We start from the raw sequence: 19,409 nt of genomic DNA, 5'->3' as shown, positions 1-19,409 counted from the left end.
GCCTGGCCCTTACACAGTACTGACAGTAGTGCCTGTTCCTATAGCCAGACTGGAAAAACTCATTCACTGGGCATTAGGTATTCAAGAGAGTCTTGCCTCAGTAGTGGAGATTAATTAGCGATAGATTTACTACTGTCTCAGACCGACCTAACATCATAAAAGCAAGATCTGAGAGGATCAAACTGCAATTTTTGGTTTTCCTAAATTAGTAGTCATATAGGAAAAAGAAATACTTGATTTTCTCCATGTCTTTATTTTCAAAATTAGTTGGTGTCTTAGCATCCTCCAGAGGGAGTAGGAAAGTCTGTTTTAATATTATTAGGAACTCATAGTGTTTAACCTAAAATAGATGTATTTCAATTATTTTAGCTATTTTTTCTGTACTTTAAAAAACAACTTTATGGCTATATAGTTGACATACAGTGGAGTGTACGCTTTGTTTTGACATATGTATATATCTGTGAAACCATCACTATAATTAATATAATGAACATACTTATTGCTCTCGCAGTTTTGCTGGTATACATTTGTAGTACCTTTCCCCCACCCTTCACCTGTCTCCAAGCAACTTCTGAACTGTTTTGGTCACCACTGGTTATTTTGCATAAATGGACTGATAGAATACATATTCTATTTTATCTGGCTTTTTTCAGTCAGCTTAATCATTTTGAAATTCATTTATGTTGTTGTGTCAGTAGTTCATTCCATTTTATTGTTGAGTAGCATTCTGTTATACAGATTAAACCACAATTGGTTTATCTGTTCACCTGTTAATGGCAGTTTGGATTATTTCCAGTTTTTGATGATTACATATAAAACTACTATGAACATTCATGATGGTTCTTTTTATGGACATATGTTTGCGTTTCTCTAGATATCTAAGAGGAGAATGGCTGGGTTGTATAGTAGGTGTGTACTTAAGCTATCAACTTAGCTGTATGCTAAAATGGGTTGTATTATTTGACCTTCACGTCAGCAGTGTATGAGAGTTTCAGTGGCTCAACATCTTCTGAGAATTTGGTATGGTCAGTCTTTTTCATTTTATATATTCTAAGGTATGCATAGTAGTATGCCATTATGGTTTTATATTGCACTTCCCTAATGACAAGTTGAAAGCATCTTTTTGTGTGTTTATTTGCTCCATCTGTAGATCCACTTTAGTGAAGCCTGTTTAGTTTTATTTTTTTAAAGTCTGTGTAGTTTTTTGATTGAGTTATTTTCTGTATGCAAGTCTTTTGTTGGATCTGTTTTTAAAATATTTTCTCCTAGTTGATGGCTTGCTTTTTTGTTTTCGGAAGTGCTGTTTGAAGAGCAAAAGATTGACTTTGGAATTCCATGTATCAGTTTTTTTCTCTAATGGATTCTGCTTTTGTGTGTCAAATATAAGAATCTTTGCCAAATCCATGGTCCCTTAAGATTTCTTCTATGTTTTCTTTAAGAAGTTTTATTGTTACAGTTTAAATTTAGGTCTATGATCATTTACATTTAGTTTTTGTATATAATGTGAAGTAAGGGGAAAGGAGCCTTTTTTTTCTTTTTTAACATATGGATCTCCAGTTGTTCAGATGTCATTTTTTGAGAAGATTGTTTTACCTCACTGAGTTGCCTTGGTAGCGTTTACATTCAATTGACCATCTCTATGTGGATCTGGCTTCTGAACTTCTGTTTTCATTGGCTTATTTATCTGTCTTAATGCCACACTGTGTTGATTACTGTAGCTTTTATAATGAGTTTTGAAATCATATTACTAGCCCTCTAACCTTGTTTTTCTTTCCAAAAGTTGTTCTGGCTGTTACAAGTCCTTTGCATTTTTATATGACTTTAGAATCAGCTTGTCAATTTGTGCACAAAAAGCCTGCTCTGGCGATTTGATTGTGATTTTGTTAGATCTGTAGATAAGTTTGGGAAGAATTGATATTGTAACAATGAGTCTTCTGACTCATAAGGACCATATCTCCCATTTATTTAGGTCTAAAATTTCTCAGGGATTTGTAGGTTTTTTTTGGTCAGAGTTTTCCCTAAGTATTTTGTAGTTTTGATGCTGTTATAAATGGTATCTTTTGAATTTCAGTTTTCAGTTGTTCATTGTTAATATTTAGAGTCCCCTGGGACTCACTGAGAGAGACGGTTCCCCCTTCTTGGAGTGCACCTGGAAGAGGTGGCATTGCCTCTTTGGGGAGAAAAGAGCCGGTAGACACCATTTCCCTCCTCTGCCCCTTCTGCTGAAGGTGGCTAACCTGGGCACTGGCTCTTTCCTGCACTTTACTCCAAACTCCACACTTCTGTGCTTTGTTGCGACTGCCCTTCTGGGACAAACCTGCATCCGTCCCAGTGCAGTGAAACCCTCCTCCAGAGAACCAGCACAGCTCCGTATCATGCCAAGTCTGTAAAGTTTGGAGTTTTAAAACTCAGCGGGCCTGCTTGGGATAGATCCCAAGGTGCACTGTGCTGCCGGGTGGGCAGATGGCCAGGACGTAGGGTGAAGGCAGTGAGCTAAGGGATGCCTGGGACACACAGGGGAAATTGTTTGCTCTTCTGGGAGGGCTTTGTGGTAGTGGATGTGAGTTCCCCTCTTGGGTGACTAGGTGGCTGGCTGACATCATTTTCCTTCCCTACCCCTTAGCATAAACTAACTTCAGTAAATAGCACAGTGCCAACAGTGGTAACTTAAACCTCTTACACCAGACCCTGGCCCCCTGTGCTCTTCAGGTGCATTTTTACTAAGGCAAGTGTACTTGAGAACTAGAGCAGCAGGCCCCTCTCCCAAAGACCAACACAGACCCTTGCATATACCACATCTTCTGACCTTTAGTTTTGTGAAGCTCAGCTCTAGTGGAAATACCATCAAGTCTCTTTTAACAAGCAGACCAGAGCACACCTAATTAAAACTCACCATACTCTGGCCAGGATGCACATAATCCCCACTGCAGGCAAGGAGAAACTCTGCAGAGAACTTGAAGTCAGCCACAGGAAAAAATGTGGAAAGACCACAAATACATGGAGATTAAAGAACATTCTATTTGGAGCACCTGGGTGGCTCAGTCCATTAAGCATCTGACTCCTGGTTTCAGCTCAGATCATGAACTCAGTTCATGAGTTCAAGCCCTGTGTCAGGCTGTACGCTGACAGCATGGAGCCTGCTTGGGGTTCTTTCTGCTTCTCCCCTGCTCGTGTGCTCTCTCTCTCTCTCTCACACACGCGCGCGTGCACGTGCAGACACATACAGTCTCTCTCTCTCTCTCTCAAAAAAACTTAAAAAAAAAAAAAGAACATCTTACTAAAGAATGAATGGGTCAGCCAGGCAATTAAAGAAATAAATACAGGAAACAAATGAAAATGAAAACATGATGGTCTAAAACCTTTGGAATGCAGCAAAAGCGATCACAAGAGGAAAGAATATGCAATATTCTACCTCAAGAAGCAAGAAAAATCTCAAATACACAACCCAACCTTATACCTAAGGGGGCTAGAAAAAGAATAACAAATGAAGCCTAACACCAGCAGAAGGAAGGAAATAATAAAGATCAGAGCAGAAATAAATGATATAGAAATAACAACAACAACAAAAAACCAGTGGAACAAATCAGGAGCTGGTTCTTTGAAAAAATTAATAAAATTGATAACCCCCTAGCCAGACTTGTCAAAAAGAAAAGAGTAGGGACCCAAATAAAATTATGAAGGAAAGAGGAGATCTACAACTAATACCACAAATAAAAACAATTATAAGAAAATATTATGAAAAACTATATGCCAACAAATTGGGCAATCTGAAAGAAATGAATAAATTCCTAGAAACATACAAACTACCCAAATGGAAACAGGAAAAATAGAAAACATGAACAGACCAATAACCAGCAAAGAAATTGGATCAGTAATTAAAAATCTCCCAATAAACAAGTCCAGGGCTGTATGGCTTCCCAAGGGATTCTGCCAAAGAAGAGTTAATACAGTTCTCAAACTGTTCTAAAAGTAGGAATGGAATGGAAGGAAAACTTCCAAATTCATTCTCTGAGGCCAGCATTACCTTGATTCCAAAACCAAATACCCCACTAAGAAAGACAATTCAGACTAATATCCCTGATGAGCATGGATGTAAAAATTCTCAACAAAATACTAGTAAATCAAATCTAACAGTACATTATAAGAATAATTCACCACAATCAAGTGGGATTTATTCTTGGGCTGTAAGGATGGTTTAGTATCCTCAAATGAATCAGTGTGATACACCACATTATTAAAAGAAAGGATAAGAAATATATGATCTGCTCAGTAGATTGCAGGAAAAGCATTTGACAAAGTAGTATAGCATCCTTTCTTGATAAAACCCTCAAAGTAGGGATAGAGGGAATGTACCTCAACATCATAAAGGCTGTATACAAAAGACCCACAGCTACTATTGTCCTCAGTGGAGAAAAAAATGAGAGCTTTTCCTCTATGTTCAGGAACAAGAAAGGGATGTGCACTCTTACCACTGTTATTTAACAGTACTAGAAGTCCTAGCCTCAGCAATCAGACAGCAAAAAGAAATGAAGGGCATTCAGATCAGCAGTGAAGAAGTCAGACTTTCACTATTTGCAGATGACATGATACTCTATGTAGAAAACCCAAAAGACTCTACCAAAAAATTGATAGTACTGATATATGAATTCAGTAAAGTCACAGGATACAAAATCAACATACAGTAATCTGTTGCATTTCTCTATACCAATAATGAAGCAGCAGAAAGAGAAATCAAGGAATTGATCCCACTTAGAATTGCATCAAAATTATTAGATACATAGGAATAAACCCGCCAAAGAGGTACTATACTCTGAAAACTGTAGAACAAAAAAGACCCTGAGTAGCCAAAGCACTCTTGAAAAAGCAAAGCTGGAGGCATCACAGTTCTGGACTACAAGTTTTATTACAAAGCTGTAGTGATCAAGACTGTATGGTACTAGCACAAAAACAGGAACATAGATCAATGGAACAGAATAGAAAACTCAGAAATGGATCCACAGCTATATGGTCAACTAATCTTTGACAAAGTAGGAGAAAATACCCAATTGAGAAAAGACAGTCTCTTCAACAAATGGTGTTGGGAAAACTGGACAGCAACATGCAGAAGAATGAAATTGGACCACTTTCTTACACCATATACAAAAGTAAATTCAAAATGGATGAGTGCGCTAAATGTGAGACAGGAAACCATCAAATTTCTACGGGAGAACACAGGCGACAACCTCTCTGACATCAGCCATAGCAACTTCTTACTTGACGTGTCTCTGGAGGCAAGGGAAACAAAAGCAAAAATGAGCTATTTGGACTTTATCAAGATAAAAGCTTCTGCACAGCAAAGGAAACAATTAAAGCTAAAGGTCACCCAGCCTTCAGAATGGGTGAAGATATTTGCAAATGACATATCTGATAAAGGGGTAGTTAGTAATCCAAAATCTGTAAAGAACTTACATGACTGAACACCCCAAAATCAAATAATCCAGTTAAGAAATGGGCAGAAACCATGAATAAATTCCAAATTATGAAGAGTCCAAATGTCCATTGATTGATTAATGGATAAGATGTAGTGTACATATATATACAATGGAATACTACTCAACAATAAAAAAAAATGAAGTCATCTCATTTGTGCTGAAGTAGATGGAGTTAGAGTGAATTATTTTAAGGACAGTAGTGATAGGAAGACAATCAGAAAAACAAATACTACATGATTTCACTCGTGGAATTTGAGAAACAAACAGATGAATGTAGGAGGAAAAAAGAGAGGCAAACCATCAAACAGACTCTTAGATATAGGGAACAGAGTGAAGATTGCTGGAGGGGAGGTGTTGGGAGAGATGGGCTAAATGGGTGATGTTTAAGGAAGGCAGTTGTGATGCACATTGGGTGTTATATGTAAGTGATGAATCACTAAATTCTCCTAAATTTAATATACTATAATGTTAACTAACTTGAATTTAAATAAAAACTTGAAACTTAAAAAAGAAAAAAAAGTTTGGGCCATTTTCCAAATATATTCCCCTACCCCAATCTTAGAACTCCAGTGCATGTGTATTAGGCCACTTCATGTTCCACAACAGACTTCTATTTTGTACCGATTTTCTGTCTTTTTTTTTTTCTCCTTTTTTTTTTTGGAGTGTTTATATTACTGTGTCTTTAAATTCACTAATCTTTTCTTCTGCAATATGTAATCTGTTAGTCTCATCCATGTGCTTTTCATCTGAAAAAGTATATTTTTCATGTCAGTTATTTGATTAGCCTTTTTGTTCATCTCTTCTTCTCTCTCCTTGAGAGAGAAGCTCTAACGGCTGTACTTTTACCGTTAGAATATGTGGAATATATTTATAACAACAATTATAATGCTCTTTTCCATTTCTGCTGTTTTGGTCATTTCTGGGTGATTTTGATTCATTAATTTTTCTCTTCATGGATAGTCATCTTCTTTTTAGTGCTTAGTAGTTTTCAATTGAATTCTAAGAATTGTGAATTTTACCTTGCTGTTGTTGGAGTTCTTGTATCTTTTAATACATTTAGGTCTGAATTTGTCATTGGCTTTAGTAAGTTACTTGGAACTTTTGACGTTTCATTGGTCTGGAACTTTTAACCCTTTAATCTAGTGCTGATTTAGCCTCATTACTGTGTCTGTTTCCTTCTGAGTTTTCTACTAAATGCCCTCTATATATTAGGAAGTCTTTTCTGTTTTTTGGCTTTTTTAAAGTTTATTTACCTTAAGAGAGAGAGAGAGAGGCGCCTGGGTGGCTTAGTTGGTTAAGCGTCCGACTTTTGCTTAGGTCATGATCTCGCGGTTCGTGGGTTTGAGCCCCGCGTCGGGCTCTGTGCTGACTGCCAGCTCGGAGCCTGGAGCCTGTTTCAGAGTCTGTCACTCTCTCTCTGACCCTCCCCTGCTCATGCTGTCTCTCTCTCTCTCTCCTAGAAATAAAAAACATTAAAAAAAAGTTTTTTTTTAAGAGAGAGAGAGAAAGAGAGAGGCAGAGAAAAAGTGAGAGAGAAGAATCCCAAGCAGGCTCTGCCGTCAGTGTGTTCCTGATAATGTGGCTTGATCCCACAAACTGTGAGATCATGACCTGTGCCGAAATCAAGTTGATGCTTAAAAAGTCTTTTCTATTTTATCTGACTGAAACATGAATATCCCTTGACTGCTATAACTGTCAAAATTGTTCTGCATTTTTGTTGGAGGCGAATCCTTTCCCAGCTTTTCCTTACATACCTGTGCATATTAGCAGGAAGCTGAGACTCATGGGGAACTTTCTGCAGATTTTTAGAATTCTCTGTATTGATCTCTTTTATTACTCTGCTTATAGATTCTAGTTGTTTTGGCCTCATCATTTCTAAACCCTGTCTGCTCTACTGAGTGAGTGGGTTTTGTCCTCCTTGTGCTGCATCCTGAAAACTGTCCAGGTAATAATCTGAGGCAGTCATAGAGCCAGTCTTATTTCTTTTCTTCTCTGAAGGATCAGTGCCTGGGCTGCCTCTTATCCATTGGCTGTTATTTTATGAATTTTGTCTGCTTTTAGAGTTGCAGAGGGTAAGTTATTTATTGGTCCTCCATCATGGTTTGATGAATAAGTGAAGTGCCTTAGACTATTAAAGATACAATGGAGGCACCTTAGTGGGCTCCCTTAGGGAGGAAGTATTCTTTGCTTACACAAATCAATGGATGGTTTAAAGGTAGTGTTCAAGTAGTAATCACTTGTCTTCACTGGTTGCTGGACAGGTTAGAAAGGTTGGGAAGGCTCAGTCTATTATCTTTGAGGTCTAGGAGGGAAGTATTAAGCCATTCTGACATCAGTTTTATCATTTTCCATAATTGGTAGGACTATAGTATTACCAACTTCACATAAAGGAAAGGGGAAGGGCTAAGCATGCCCCAACTCTTTTTTCACCCTTATTCTTTTTATATGTCACGCAGTATTAGGCTTCTCTTAGAAAGTTGTACCACATCAAAGGTTGGTAACAGCATATTATGATTGTTAATTGCATTAGATTATAAGACTGGACAATTATGAAATAGTTCCTCATCAGGAAAGTTGAAGGTGGCACAACCTTTAGAATTTTTAAATGATTTTTAGGGGCGCCTGGGTGGCTCAGTTGGTTAAACGTCCGACTTTAGCTCAGGTCATGATCTCACAGTTCATGGGTTCGAGCCTCACGTCGGGCTCTGTGCTGACAGCTAGCTCAGAGTGTGGAGCCTGTTTTGGTTTCTGTGTCTCCTCTCTCTCTCTGACCCTACCCTGTTCACACTGTCTCTCTTTCTCAGAAATAAATAAGACATTAAAAAAATTTTTTTAATGATTTTTAAAAAGTTCTTCCTTATTGCCTTTTAAGTGGGGTGCCTAGGTTTTGAATGTTTAACTCCTTTGTATTAGAATACTTAATAACAATTTTTTGTTTTTTAGTTGTTCAAGCGAAGGAATGTTGCTACAGCAGAGGAGGAAACAGAAGAAGAAGTTATGTCAGATGGAGGCTTCCATGAGGCTCAGATTAATAACATGGAGATGGCACCAGTAAGTAAGATCATGAAAGAAACTCTTAAGTATTTTTCTGCTGAGCCTCTTTCTAAGATAAGAGGCTTAGCTTTCTATTTGGGTTTTTAAAAAAGGGGTTAGTAAATGGCTACAGAAAGTACTTGGCATTTCATTTTTGAAAAGAAGTCATATACTTAATGTCATGGTTCATTAGATGTTTATTATAGTTTGAATAACATGCAGTTAAACAAAATTAACTAAGTTATGAAGATTAGTTCAGGTATTAAAACTTAAAAAGATAATTATAAAATTATTCCTTAGAAGTTGAATAACAAAATATACTTTAAAGAAAATCCCAGTTCTTCATTTTAGTTATCAAATTGGGCATGTTTATCTGATTTTAAAAACTGGTTCTACATCACAGCTATTGGACTTTTCTATTGCGACCCGTTTTGTAACTTTCTTGAGGTTACATGAGCATCTAAAAATTACACTTTATTTATGTGGATACTTGTCTAGATTTCCCACTTATTGTAATCAGTTATATAATGTTTTAATAGATTATATATGGTTTTTGGAAAAAGAAATCTTTCTTCTACCTCAGTGACCCAGTTTCTTTCTTCATTTGCAACCACAGTTAGTGGATTCTTATTCTTCTTGAGAAAATAAGTTCTTCCTCCTCCCCTTTTAAGCAAGTTGTGGCATATTATGCACAGTGTCCTATTTATATATGTATATATTTTTTTTCCTTTTTTACTTCATAGATCTCTAGTTTTTATGGACCAGTTTTCTTTCGGAATTAGGAGAGTAGTTTAAATCATTTTGAAATCCGTATAGACGTTGTAGCCAACACTATCATTTTGTGGTGAATTCTTGGTCCTTCAGAAAGTCAAGCTGTCCATTTTTTAAAGTGGATATTGAAATGATTTGAAATATTTTGTGGACTATATAATATTAAGATTCTATAGAGGAAACAACCTATAGGAGATTGATTGGTTGATTTTAAGGAATTGTCTCATGTATATGTTGGAGTTAGTAAGTCCAAAATCTGTAGGGCATGTCAGTAGACTGAAAATTCAGGTAAGGGTTGATGTAGTTTTAAGGCTGAAGTTTCTTCAGGAAACCTGTCAACTGCTCTAAAGACCTTTAACTGATTGAGGCCAACTCACATTTTGGAAACTAATGGGCTTTACTTGATTATACTAGTTTAAATGTTAATCACATCTAAAAATTACTTTCACAGCAGTATCTAGATTAGTGTGTGTTCAGACAGCTGGCTACCATAACTTAACCAAAATGACACATAAAATTAACTGTCCTAGTACATTCCTTGGCAACTTGGCATGCATACACAACTCCTTAAACCATACTGAGTCTCAGATAAAGAAATAACGAAGTTATACCTCCATGTGATATGATGTAGTTATCCTTTGTGCAGCTAAAAATGTGCTAACCTTTTTCCCACAAGAAGATCCAAAGTCCTTGAGTGATGTTCACTCCTCTCCTTGATATACTGTTACTTAAATGCTGGCATATAAAATTAACAGTACTTAAATGCCACTAGTGTAAAGTCAATACATCTTATATTGGGGAAGAAAGGGAAGAAAATTCTGTGTGTGTGTGTGTGTGTGTGTATGTGTGTATGAATGTGTATATCCAGCTGTATCCAAACATTCATAACAGAGTCCTATAGGTGCCTTTGTTTATTCAGGAATCAGTTTTGTAAGTTTTAAGAGCAGAATGTGTCATTCTCCCAATTGGGATTCTTAAGTGTTTGGTAGGTATTGCTTACCAACCAGCTAGCATTTACAATTCAGTGCAGCTTTCTTCACAGTTCATCTTGTTGCCTCTAATCTTTCATGAAATGACAGGAATTTTATTTCATTCTGACAAGTGACCCTAAGAAGAAGGTTAACTGCTAATACTGGGGATGGAGTGTAGTAGAAAATGGAAAAGTTCTAAGAAAGCAGTAAAATAGTGGAAAACTAAAATGCTTTAATAAAGAAAATAGAAATTATAGCTGTTGAATTTGGTAGCAGCTAGAATCAGTGAGTCACACAGGATTATTTTATACTCATTCAATAAATATTTGTTGAGCATCTGCTATATGCCAACCTTTGGTGAGATGGACAAGGTAAGATGGACAATGTCTTTGGTTTTCCAAATCTTTTGCTATACTGGAGGAATTTGGGCAGTAAACATGCAACTGAGAAAAATATCTGATAGTGAGAAGCATTGGCATAAGATTAAAATAGGGTGATAGAGAGGGAGCAGCTGCTTTAGATTTGGAGATCATGAAAAGCCTTCTTTTAGAATTTAACATTTAGTCTGAATGACAGGGAACAACCAACCATGTGATGACCAAGGAGAGGAAGAATAGTAAACACCTTGTCTTACTGTTTACTAGTACGATTACTTTTTTATTGTCATCAGCTTCTTTTTTAATATTTATTTATTTATATTGAGGTGGGGGGAAGGGCAGAGAGAGGGAGAGAAAGAATCTCCAGCAAGCTCTGTGCTGAGCGTGGAACTCATGTGGGCTTGATTCTACAATGGGGAGATCACAATCTGAGCCACCTAAGTAACCCTATGAGCTAATTAATGATAGACAAAGTATTTGGCTTTATCACATTGTTGATCATCTGAGACATTTCTACATGTAAAGGTTATCCTACCTTTGTGTAACTCTTCTAGATAAGTATGATTAACTTAATAATATGGCCACAGCCTATACTGTCTTTGTTTTCCTTTGAATTAGAGTTAAAATTTTATCATATTGGTTTTTGTTTGTGCTTCCAGGGTGGTGTTATTACTTCTGACATGATTGAAATGATATTTTCCAATAGCCCAGAGCAACAACTTTCAGCAACACAGAAATTCAGAAAACTGCTTTCAAAAGGTGAGTTCTGAATATATTAAGGAACAGTTGACCCTTGAACAACAGGGACTTGAACTGTGCAGGTCCACTTGTAACCTGGATCTTTTTTGATAAGTTGAGTACAGTATTGTAAATGTATTTTCCTTATAATTTTCTTAATAACATTTTCTTTTCTGTAGCTTTAAGAATACAGTATGTAATACTATACAAAATAAATTTTAATTGACTATGTATGTTATAGTGAGGTTTCTTGTCAACAGTAGGCTATTAGTTCAGTTTTGTAGCAGTCAAAAGTTAAAGGATTTTTGACTGTGAGGATTGGCACCCCAAGTTTTGTATTGTTCAAGGGTTGACTATGACTATTTTTAAATTTAGATAAAAAATATTACTTTCACATATTCTATTTTTCATATCAGTAAATTGCTTTGGAGTATGTCTGTGAACAGAATAAAAGGACACTTATAGACATATGTAGAATTATAAGGCATGGCTAACTTTTGAGTTTATTTATTTGTGTAGTCTCACCAGGACCAGAAAGCAGCATTATTTTATTCTCTGAGTATCTTATAAAAGACTTTTAAGAACAGTAGTCAGTATTTCTAATTCAAGTTGAGAAATTGCACTCTTTTTTAAGAAAAAAAATTTTTTTAAGATTTTATTATTTTTACATAATCTCTACAATGGGTTCGAACTCACAACCCTGAGATCAAGGGCTGCGTGCTCTACTGACTGAGCCAGCCTGGCATCCCAAGAAAAACTTTCAGAATATCACTTGAAAGATCAGTGATTGTTGATTTTAGTGTTAGCATTTTATCATTGAAATTTAAGTATAGATTTATTACTAGGCAGGGCAATTACCTACCTATCTATCTATCTATCTATCTATCTATCTATCTATCTATCGGTCTGTCTATCTAGGGTAGACTAAAATATGATGCTTTTGCTATTCTGGGCAAGTAAAAAGAACTGTGGGACTCTGAACCACATTAAAATGTTGACAGTCAATATTGACATAAATAGCTGTCATCCCCTGCCCAGTGGTAAGGCATAGTGTTTTGGAGTCATTAGTGATAAATTAATATAGTCCTTGAGGGACCTGGAATAAAAACCTATGACATATAATGTACATTTTTGTGTAATATAACAATTATATTTTTTGTGTTACAGCTTATTAATATTTGAAGGCAATTATCATGTAAAGTTTCTGCACTCCTCTTGTCTCTTTTCTTTTTTTTATTTTTTATTTTTATTTTTATTTTTTAATGTTTTATTTATTTCTAGGAGAGAGAGAGCGTGAGCAGGCGAGGGTCAGAGAGAGAGGGAGTCACAGACTCTGAAACAGGCTCCAGGCTCTGAGCTGCAGTCAGCACAGAGCCTGACGTGGGGCTAGAACCCACGAACCGCGAGATCATGACCTAAGCGAAAGTCGGCCGCTTAACTGACTAAGCCACCCAGGCGCCCCTCTTCTTGTCTCTTTTCAAAGTGCTAAACCTAATGGCTTTCAAGGTGCAAAGCCATGTGGCCTTTTAGAGTCTTTGGTTTCTACTACTTTACTGCCTAGATTCTAAGTGCCAGCCATCCCTCTTAAAAATGTGATAACTAGGGGCGCCTGGGTGGCTCAGTCAGTTAAGCATCTGACTCTTGATTTCGGCTCAGTTCATGATCTCAGGGTCGTGAAATCAAGCCCCACATGAGGCTACATGCTGAGTATGGAGCCTGTTTGACATTCTCTCTCTCTCTCTCTCTCTCCCTCTCTCCCTCCCTCTTCCTCTCCCGCTCCCCCTCCCCCGCACACATGCGTGTACACGCCCTCTCTCAAACATTTAAAAAATGTAATAACTAGAATATAGTACTTCAGATGTGTTCTCATTACCCTATGGTGTGCAGAGAGATTGCCTTTGTTGTCCTAAGACAGTGCATTCCAGTAATGTACTCCAAGATAGCATCAGTTGTATTGGTAGTCACGGCACAGTAATGGTTCAGTGTATTTGCAGCCATCTAAACTCCCTTAGAACTTCCCTTCATGCACGGTTTTTAGGTTTTTTATCTGTGAAGTCATGTAGATTTTTTTTTTATTGCTTTTTAAAATTTCGGTTGCTAAATCCTGCTTTATTCCTGTTGTTTTATTGACAACTTCAGCTTACTGTTTTTCCTATGTTATTTCTGTAATCTAGCATTTTAACTACTTCATTATTATGAATATTATTATCATTATTATTAAATCAAATTTATTTGTTGTATTACATGAATAGTTGATAAAAATGTGGAACCAGGCAAAGAACATGCCATCAGAGCTCTCTCCAAATTAACAATGAACCTTTAGTCATCTTTGTTTCATTAAAGCCATGGACTTGGCTAAGAATCCCTAGTAGTACTGTAATCCAACTGCCATTTTTCTTTCATCGCTACATGAATGTCACCAAGAACTTGATCAAATCTCTTGTGGAAATTACCATGCTGATTGTTTAGGACATTTTCTATTTACCCAACAGGTTTCTACCTAATGATTTCACTTATAAAATACTCTGTTGTCATAAATGAAAAGTGAAATTAATTTGGCAAGTCATCCTTAATGAATTCTTTTTGGCTCCTACTTAACACCACAGCTGTAAAATTAAATCCTGCAAGCACGTGCAGAGTCAACTAATCCAGTTTATTAAAACAACTTATTGTTAGACGGACTAAAACCTCATCTACAGAGAAGGGGCTAGAAGGAAGAAGACTGAAACAATAACAGTGGTCATCTTTGGATGTTCTTTGGATGTTTTTCTCCCTACTTTTTAAGTTTTCTAAAATTGTAGAAGCAATAACTTTGAGAATTCTGCCCATCATTTCCATGTTAATGCTTACCTTATTGTGAAACCTTTTGAATTACCCTAGTCTCAAAGTGACTGAACTCAATTTTACATTTAGACTTTTCCATTTTGTTTTCTTTTTTAGATTTCCTACATGAAAAGAGATGCTAAAATGGAGGGAGGGATATTATGAAGTAAATTTGAGCTCATAAAGTCCTTGCATTGAAATGAAAGGATTATTTTTCTTCTTTCCTTTTTTTCTTTTTCTTTTTTTTTTTTTTTATGGGGAGACAGAACCTAATCCTCCTATTGATGAAGTCATCAGCACACCAGGAGTAGTGGCCAGGTTTGTGGAGTTCCTCAAACGAAAAGAGAATTGTACACTGCAGGTGCGAACCGTTTTCATTTCTTGTCTCATATTTTAATTCCCTTTGCAAAGTTAACATTTTATATACAGATTTGTTACTTAGGTTAATTTATACAATGGGTTCGTGTTTGATATGATGTTCCTGACAACCACACTGCAAGCTGCTTTTGATAGCTTTGTTAACATCGAGGCCCTTGGTTTTACGCTTTAGAATTCGTGTCATTTTTATCATGAAAAAGATTATCTTATGATGGTTGTGGATAATACTTATTTAATAGGGAATCGTTTGCAGTTGAGGAGTCACTGTAAGAATCTAAGTGTGGGCTACGTAAAATTTGGTTTTGGAGGATTGTTAGATTGCATTCGTTGGCTTTGTCAGGGCTGTGTAACATGGGCTAGGTTAGAGACTCATTAATCCCCAATCCTGGTCCTAATTAATCCTTTCCATTCCCCTGAAGAGTTTACACCAAGATAGCCTTGTCATGAATCTCCATGCTTTCTGCTATGTTAATTTAGTCTATCAGTACTGTATTATACAGGGGTTCCAAGAGGAAATTCTGCAACCTCTGGATTGGATAGTTTTCACTGTCAACTGAGTTAGCAATTGTCAACTGACTCATCCTGGGAATTATCTAGAAATTTTAAAATATTGTGTTTTTTTTCCTTGAATAAAGTTTGAGTTTTAGTAAACTGGTAATTTTTCAGTAGTTGTGCTTCTTTGGAGTAACCAGTTACATCAGTTTCTGCATTATTCTTTAACCAATACCTGTGATATCTAAACACTTGTGGGATCTAATCTGAAGGGCTCGGCCTTCAGATTGTAAAGATTGGTTAGGTGCAAAGAAGATCATAAAATGAGGTTAGTTTTCTAAGTATATCTGCCAATAACAAGTTAATCATAAAGGTAACGTTCACCCTCTTGTTTGCTTTTGCCTTATTCTCTGAGGCTGTACGGAGGGGGACATTTTTATAAATGATAATAACTCCTGTCCCCAGGTTCCTTACTGTCCAGAGGATTGTAGGTAATTCATAAAACTTGATGCTTTGTCTTGATATTTTCTCTCCTTTCCTCCCACCCCATTTTTCTCCTCCTTTTACTCTCTTTGTTGCGGTGATGAGTTATTTCCAGAAGACAAACAAGAAATCCAGAAAAGGTAGAGTACTTCATTGTCCCATCAGTTTTTCTTCTCCAGTTTGACACTGATTAATCCCCAGGTTCATTTGAATTAAGATTCTGTTTTGCTGGCTGCCTCTTGGATTATAATTCTGGTCCCCGTCTAAGGCCAGGATCATCGGACACCTGAAAAATAATCAGGTTCACCTAGAGAGCAAGGAAAGAGACTTTTATCAGGGAAAAAAAAAAGGAAATCCAGACAACCAACACTGCAGATTACCAAGCCTGAGCCCTAAGCAACCTGCCAAGAGAACCAGAGGGACCAAATGAAAAGCCTTACTGCAGTTTATCATTTGAAAAGCTTTGTAGGAAGAGGGAGGTAGGGAAAATTATCATTTTGTTCATGTCTGTATCCTATCTCTGATAGAGTAGTACAGAGATAATGAATTTACTCCTGGATTTAGCAGTTTTTAATAGGTGGTCACAGAGGTCTAGTTTTTTAACTGTGTTAAAGAAAGATGGTATAAGTGACGGCCTAAAATGAAAAAAGAGAAATGTACTCATTACTCCCTAAAGAGTGCAGTATGTTCTCTCAGTGCCCTCTTCTGGCTAACACATGTAAATTCTCCATCAGTTGTGATTCTGTAATCCTAGAGTTTGGGTCTTCTAAAACGTAAGCCTTTGGAAATCTCTAATTTGTGTCTATCTAAATTCTCAGATTTCACCCTTGTGCAAACTAATAATTGAGCTGAAAGATTGAGAAATGATTCATCTGGAAGTGATCACCTCATGATTTTCAACTTAGCTGTCCAAAGACTCTGAGAAATAACCACCTGTTTATTATCTAAAGGTCATCATCTCCAGCTTTTCTTCTGTATACATTTTAGGTACAACATGGTGTTCTCTCTCCAGTGTGAGTAGTGGGTAAAGTCAACCACTCCAGAAGCAGGAGGAACAAGTATATTGAGGGAGACCTTAGAGCCAGGAGGCATCATGCTCACGTAATTAGATGTGCTCTGGGAAGCTCCGAGGGTCCTCTTCCCTCTATTTTCTTAGCACTAGGATGGAAGTCGTCCCTGGTCCTCCTTCCTGCTTACTAGAAATTTGAATAGTGTTTTCTTTGGAATGTGGCTCCTGCCATTTCTCTTCCAGAAAAAGAGTAATAATATATGGTCATAATAATAGCTAAACTCACTGATAAATAAGGTGAACAAACTTAATCCCTTCATTCCATAGATAAAGAACTGTGAATCCTAGTGAAGTTCTGGCTCTCCTTATGCCTAAATCAGTGAGGTACCTCATGCCAGGGTGATAAAAATGCCTGCTTTGGGCAGTGCTACCCAGATACTCATTTGCCTTCAAACAAGATGAACAAGGGTGGAACATAGGATTTTGGAAACAGTATCATCTCCTTAAGATCATTCTTAAGCTCAGTGACATCTAAGCCTCAGACATACTTGAACTTTTGATATGAGATTGGTCTGCCTTATGGTATATTCCCTGGGCCCACTTTGCTTGTTTCTTTGAGTCCAGGCCCAGCATGTTTGTACCGTCCTTTGCAGTGCTGAGATGTTGCATTCTTAAACCTTCTTATAGAAGCTTACTATGAAAACAGCTAGAAATAAGGAAATTGCATCCTAGATCCATTCATTAGGTACTCCTCTTAAAGTTGTAAGTTGAAATGAAATTGGTTTAGTTTCCCCATTTTTGCTTTTCTTGTCCCACGTAAAAGCTTAATGTGATAAACTGCAGTAAGCCTTCATCCTCCTGTGTCTTTTCCCATCCTCATTGATCCCTCTACCTTTCTTTAAAAGGTTGCTCAGATGACTCAGGCACTGTTCTCTGCAGAGTTTGATATCTGGGTTTATTTTTCTGATGTGAGCCTCTCTTTTCACTTGCTCTCCAGGTGAGCCTGGCATTTGCTAGGAACCAGAGTGGACCCGGCAAAGTGGCCAGCAACAGAGTCCTGATCCAAATGGAGAAAGGGAACCAGGCGTACCTCAACCTGGAGTGGGAAACTTGATAGGAGGTCAGAAGTACTTCAGCTTTGGATTCTCATTTTCCTTATTTAAGGAACTGAGCACCAGAAGGTAGAGACTGAGAAAGGGAAGAGAGAAAGTATCAAATCTTCAGTGTGTCCTTCAGATTTCAACTGTAGCCTTATTTAGCAAGTCTGGACAGTGAAAAGTAATAGTGGAATTACAAGTTATAAGCAATCACAGAATGACAGGTAGTTTTCCTTGCATGGTACCATTCTTGGAACACTAAAAATATAGTAGTTTAAAACAAAAAAGAGGAAGTAAGAGTTACAGGTACTTTGGCTACTGCTTATTACTTCGAGTGATGTCATTTATTAGATTGTATTCATCATGTTACTGATTTTTTGAGTCTCATGGTTACTTAAATTACTTTTCCTGGCCATTTCTATCATAACTTTATGCAGTAATTTTTGCAACAGGACTTCCACATTTCACAGCTGTCTTTCGTGTCAGATTCTAATATGGGACCCAAGGCTGGAACATTAACAGAAACAACAAAATGATGGCAATACTTAAAAGATATTTTACGTAGTTTGAAATATAACCAGTGTTTTACAAACATACATATTAAACACATTTGAAAGTTGTTTCTTCCAGCACTTTAACAGGGCCTGTACAATGGGGGAAATTTTCTCCTTCCCTCCTCTTTCTTGTTCCTACATATGTGCATATCACACAAATACACAGATGGGCGTAGAAAGTTGTGTAAATATAGCTCAATGATTTCTTACAAGGTAAACATCAAAGCAATCGCTATGTGTGCATGAGAGAGAGAGAATGCATTATTCGTGCACAAATACGATTTTCAGTTACCCTTCTGGTTCTGTGATTGCTCTTTATCCTCCTTGTGTCTGGTACTTTCTGATTTCTCTTCTTATCAAGGGAGGCCTTGAATCTTGATTTCAGAGGTTATCATCACTGTATACTTCTTAATAATAAATGTAATTCTGGTACATTTTCTTTTGCTGAGATTTTCTAATTGCCAATTTTCTCCCACCTATAGCCTGTTTTTCACTTAATTCTCCATTTTTCTATTCATTTTCACTCTATTTTGTTTTGCTTCTCCATTTCATTCTTTTCAGTTAGCATCTGAAATTCCCTCTCATTTCCTGTGAGACTTTTGGTACAAACATCATCAGGCAAATAGAAGTTTGAAGTCTTGCAGCAATTAGTATTCTGATTTCTTCCCATTGTAATTCTTTAACAGTTCTTTACTCAGGTTCCTGTTACTTCGTTTGCATCAAAATCTCATGATAGTCTGTTTTCTCTTTGCTGTAGATTGCTATGTATGCTGATTTTACTCATTCTTTACACTCTGCTTTTTCCCACAGTTTTCATTACTTTGACTTGGTCTCTGTGGTATCTGACAACTCTTTATTAAACTTGGAGCCTGCTGTCTGGTAGGAAGGCTTGCTTTTGCCTTTTGTATTCACATCATCTGTCTCTCTTAATCAGTTTTAACTCTGCTAGTTAGCTTTCCAAAAAGCAGAGGAAACTAGATGAACCGTTCTCTTTTTTTAGCATCCCCTAAATAATCTGGCATATCTCTGGCCCATACCGTTATTTGAAATTTCTTGACCTAGATACCAAAACTCCAAGCAATTGGAAGATTGTTGTCAATGTTACAGGTATGTGTCAGAAGGGAGTAGCTGGACTTCATAAGCGTACTTGAGTAAGAGACTGTAATCTAGTCCTCTTTGAATAGCTGTGTAACATTACTCAAATCATTAGAT

At 36.9% G+C, this 19,409-nt stretch overlaps 1 protein-coding gene across 1 annotated transcript in view; it reads left to right on the top strand.

The window, feature by feature from the left end:
* The window catches only part of KPNA1 (karyopherin subunit alpha 1), a 66,632-nt gene that overhangs the window by 26,311 nt on the left and 20,912 nt on the right, over positions 1–19,409 (top strand). Inside the window, exons 3-5 of the mRNA XM_039240608.1 lie at positions 8,415–8,522; positions 11,283–11,382; positions 14,451–14,545. Coding sequence (XP_039096539.1) covers positions 8,415–8,522; positions 11,283–11,382; positions 14,451–14,545 — 303 coding nt within the window. The remainder of the gene's footprint in view (positions 1–8,414; positions 8,523–11,282; positions 11,383–14,450; positions 14,546–19,409) is intronic.

The sequence above is a fragment of the Hyaena hyaena genome, unplaced genomic scaffold, assembly GCF_003009895.1.
Source record: "Hyaena hyaena isolate Hyena2069 unplaced genomic scaffold, ASM300989v1 scaffold_180, whole genome shotgun sequence".
In the NCBI taxonomy this organism is placed as follows: domain Eukaryota; kingdom Metazoa; phylum Chordata; class Mammalia; order Carnivora; family Hyaenidae; genus Hyaena; species Hyaena hyaena.
This window is presented reverse-complemented; position numbering and strand designations above follow the sequence as displayed.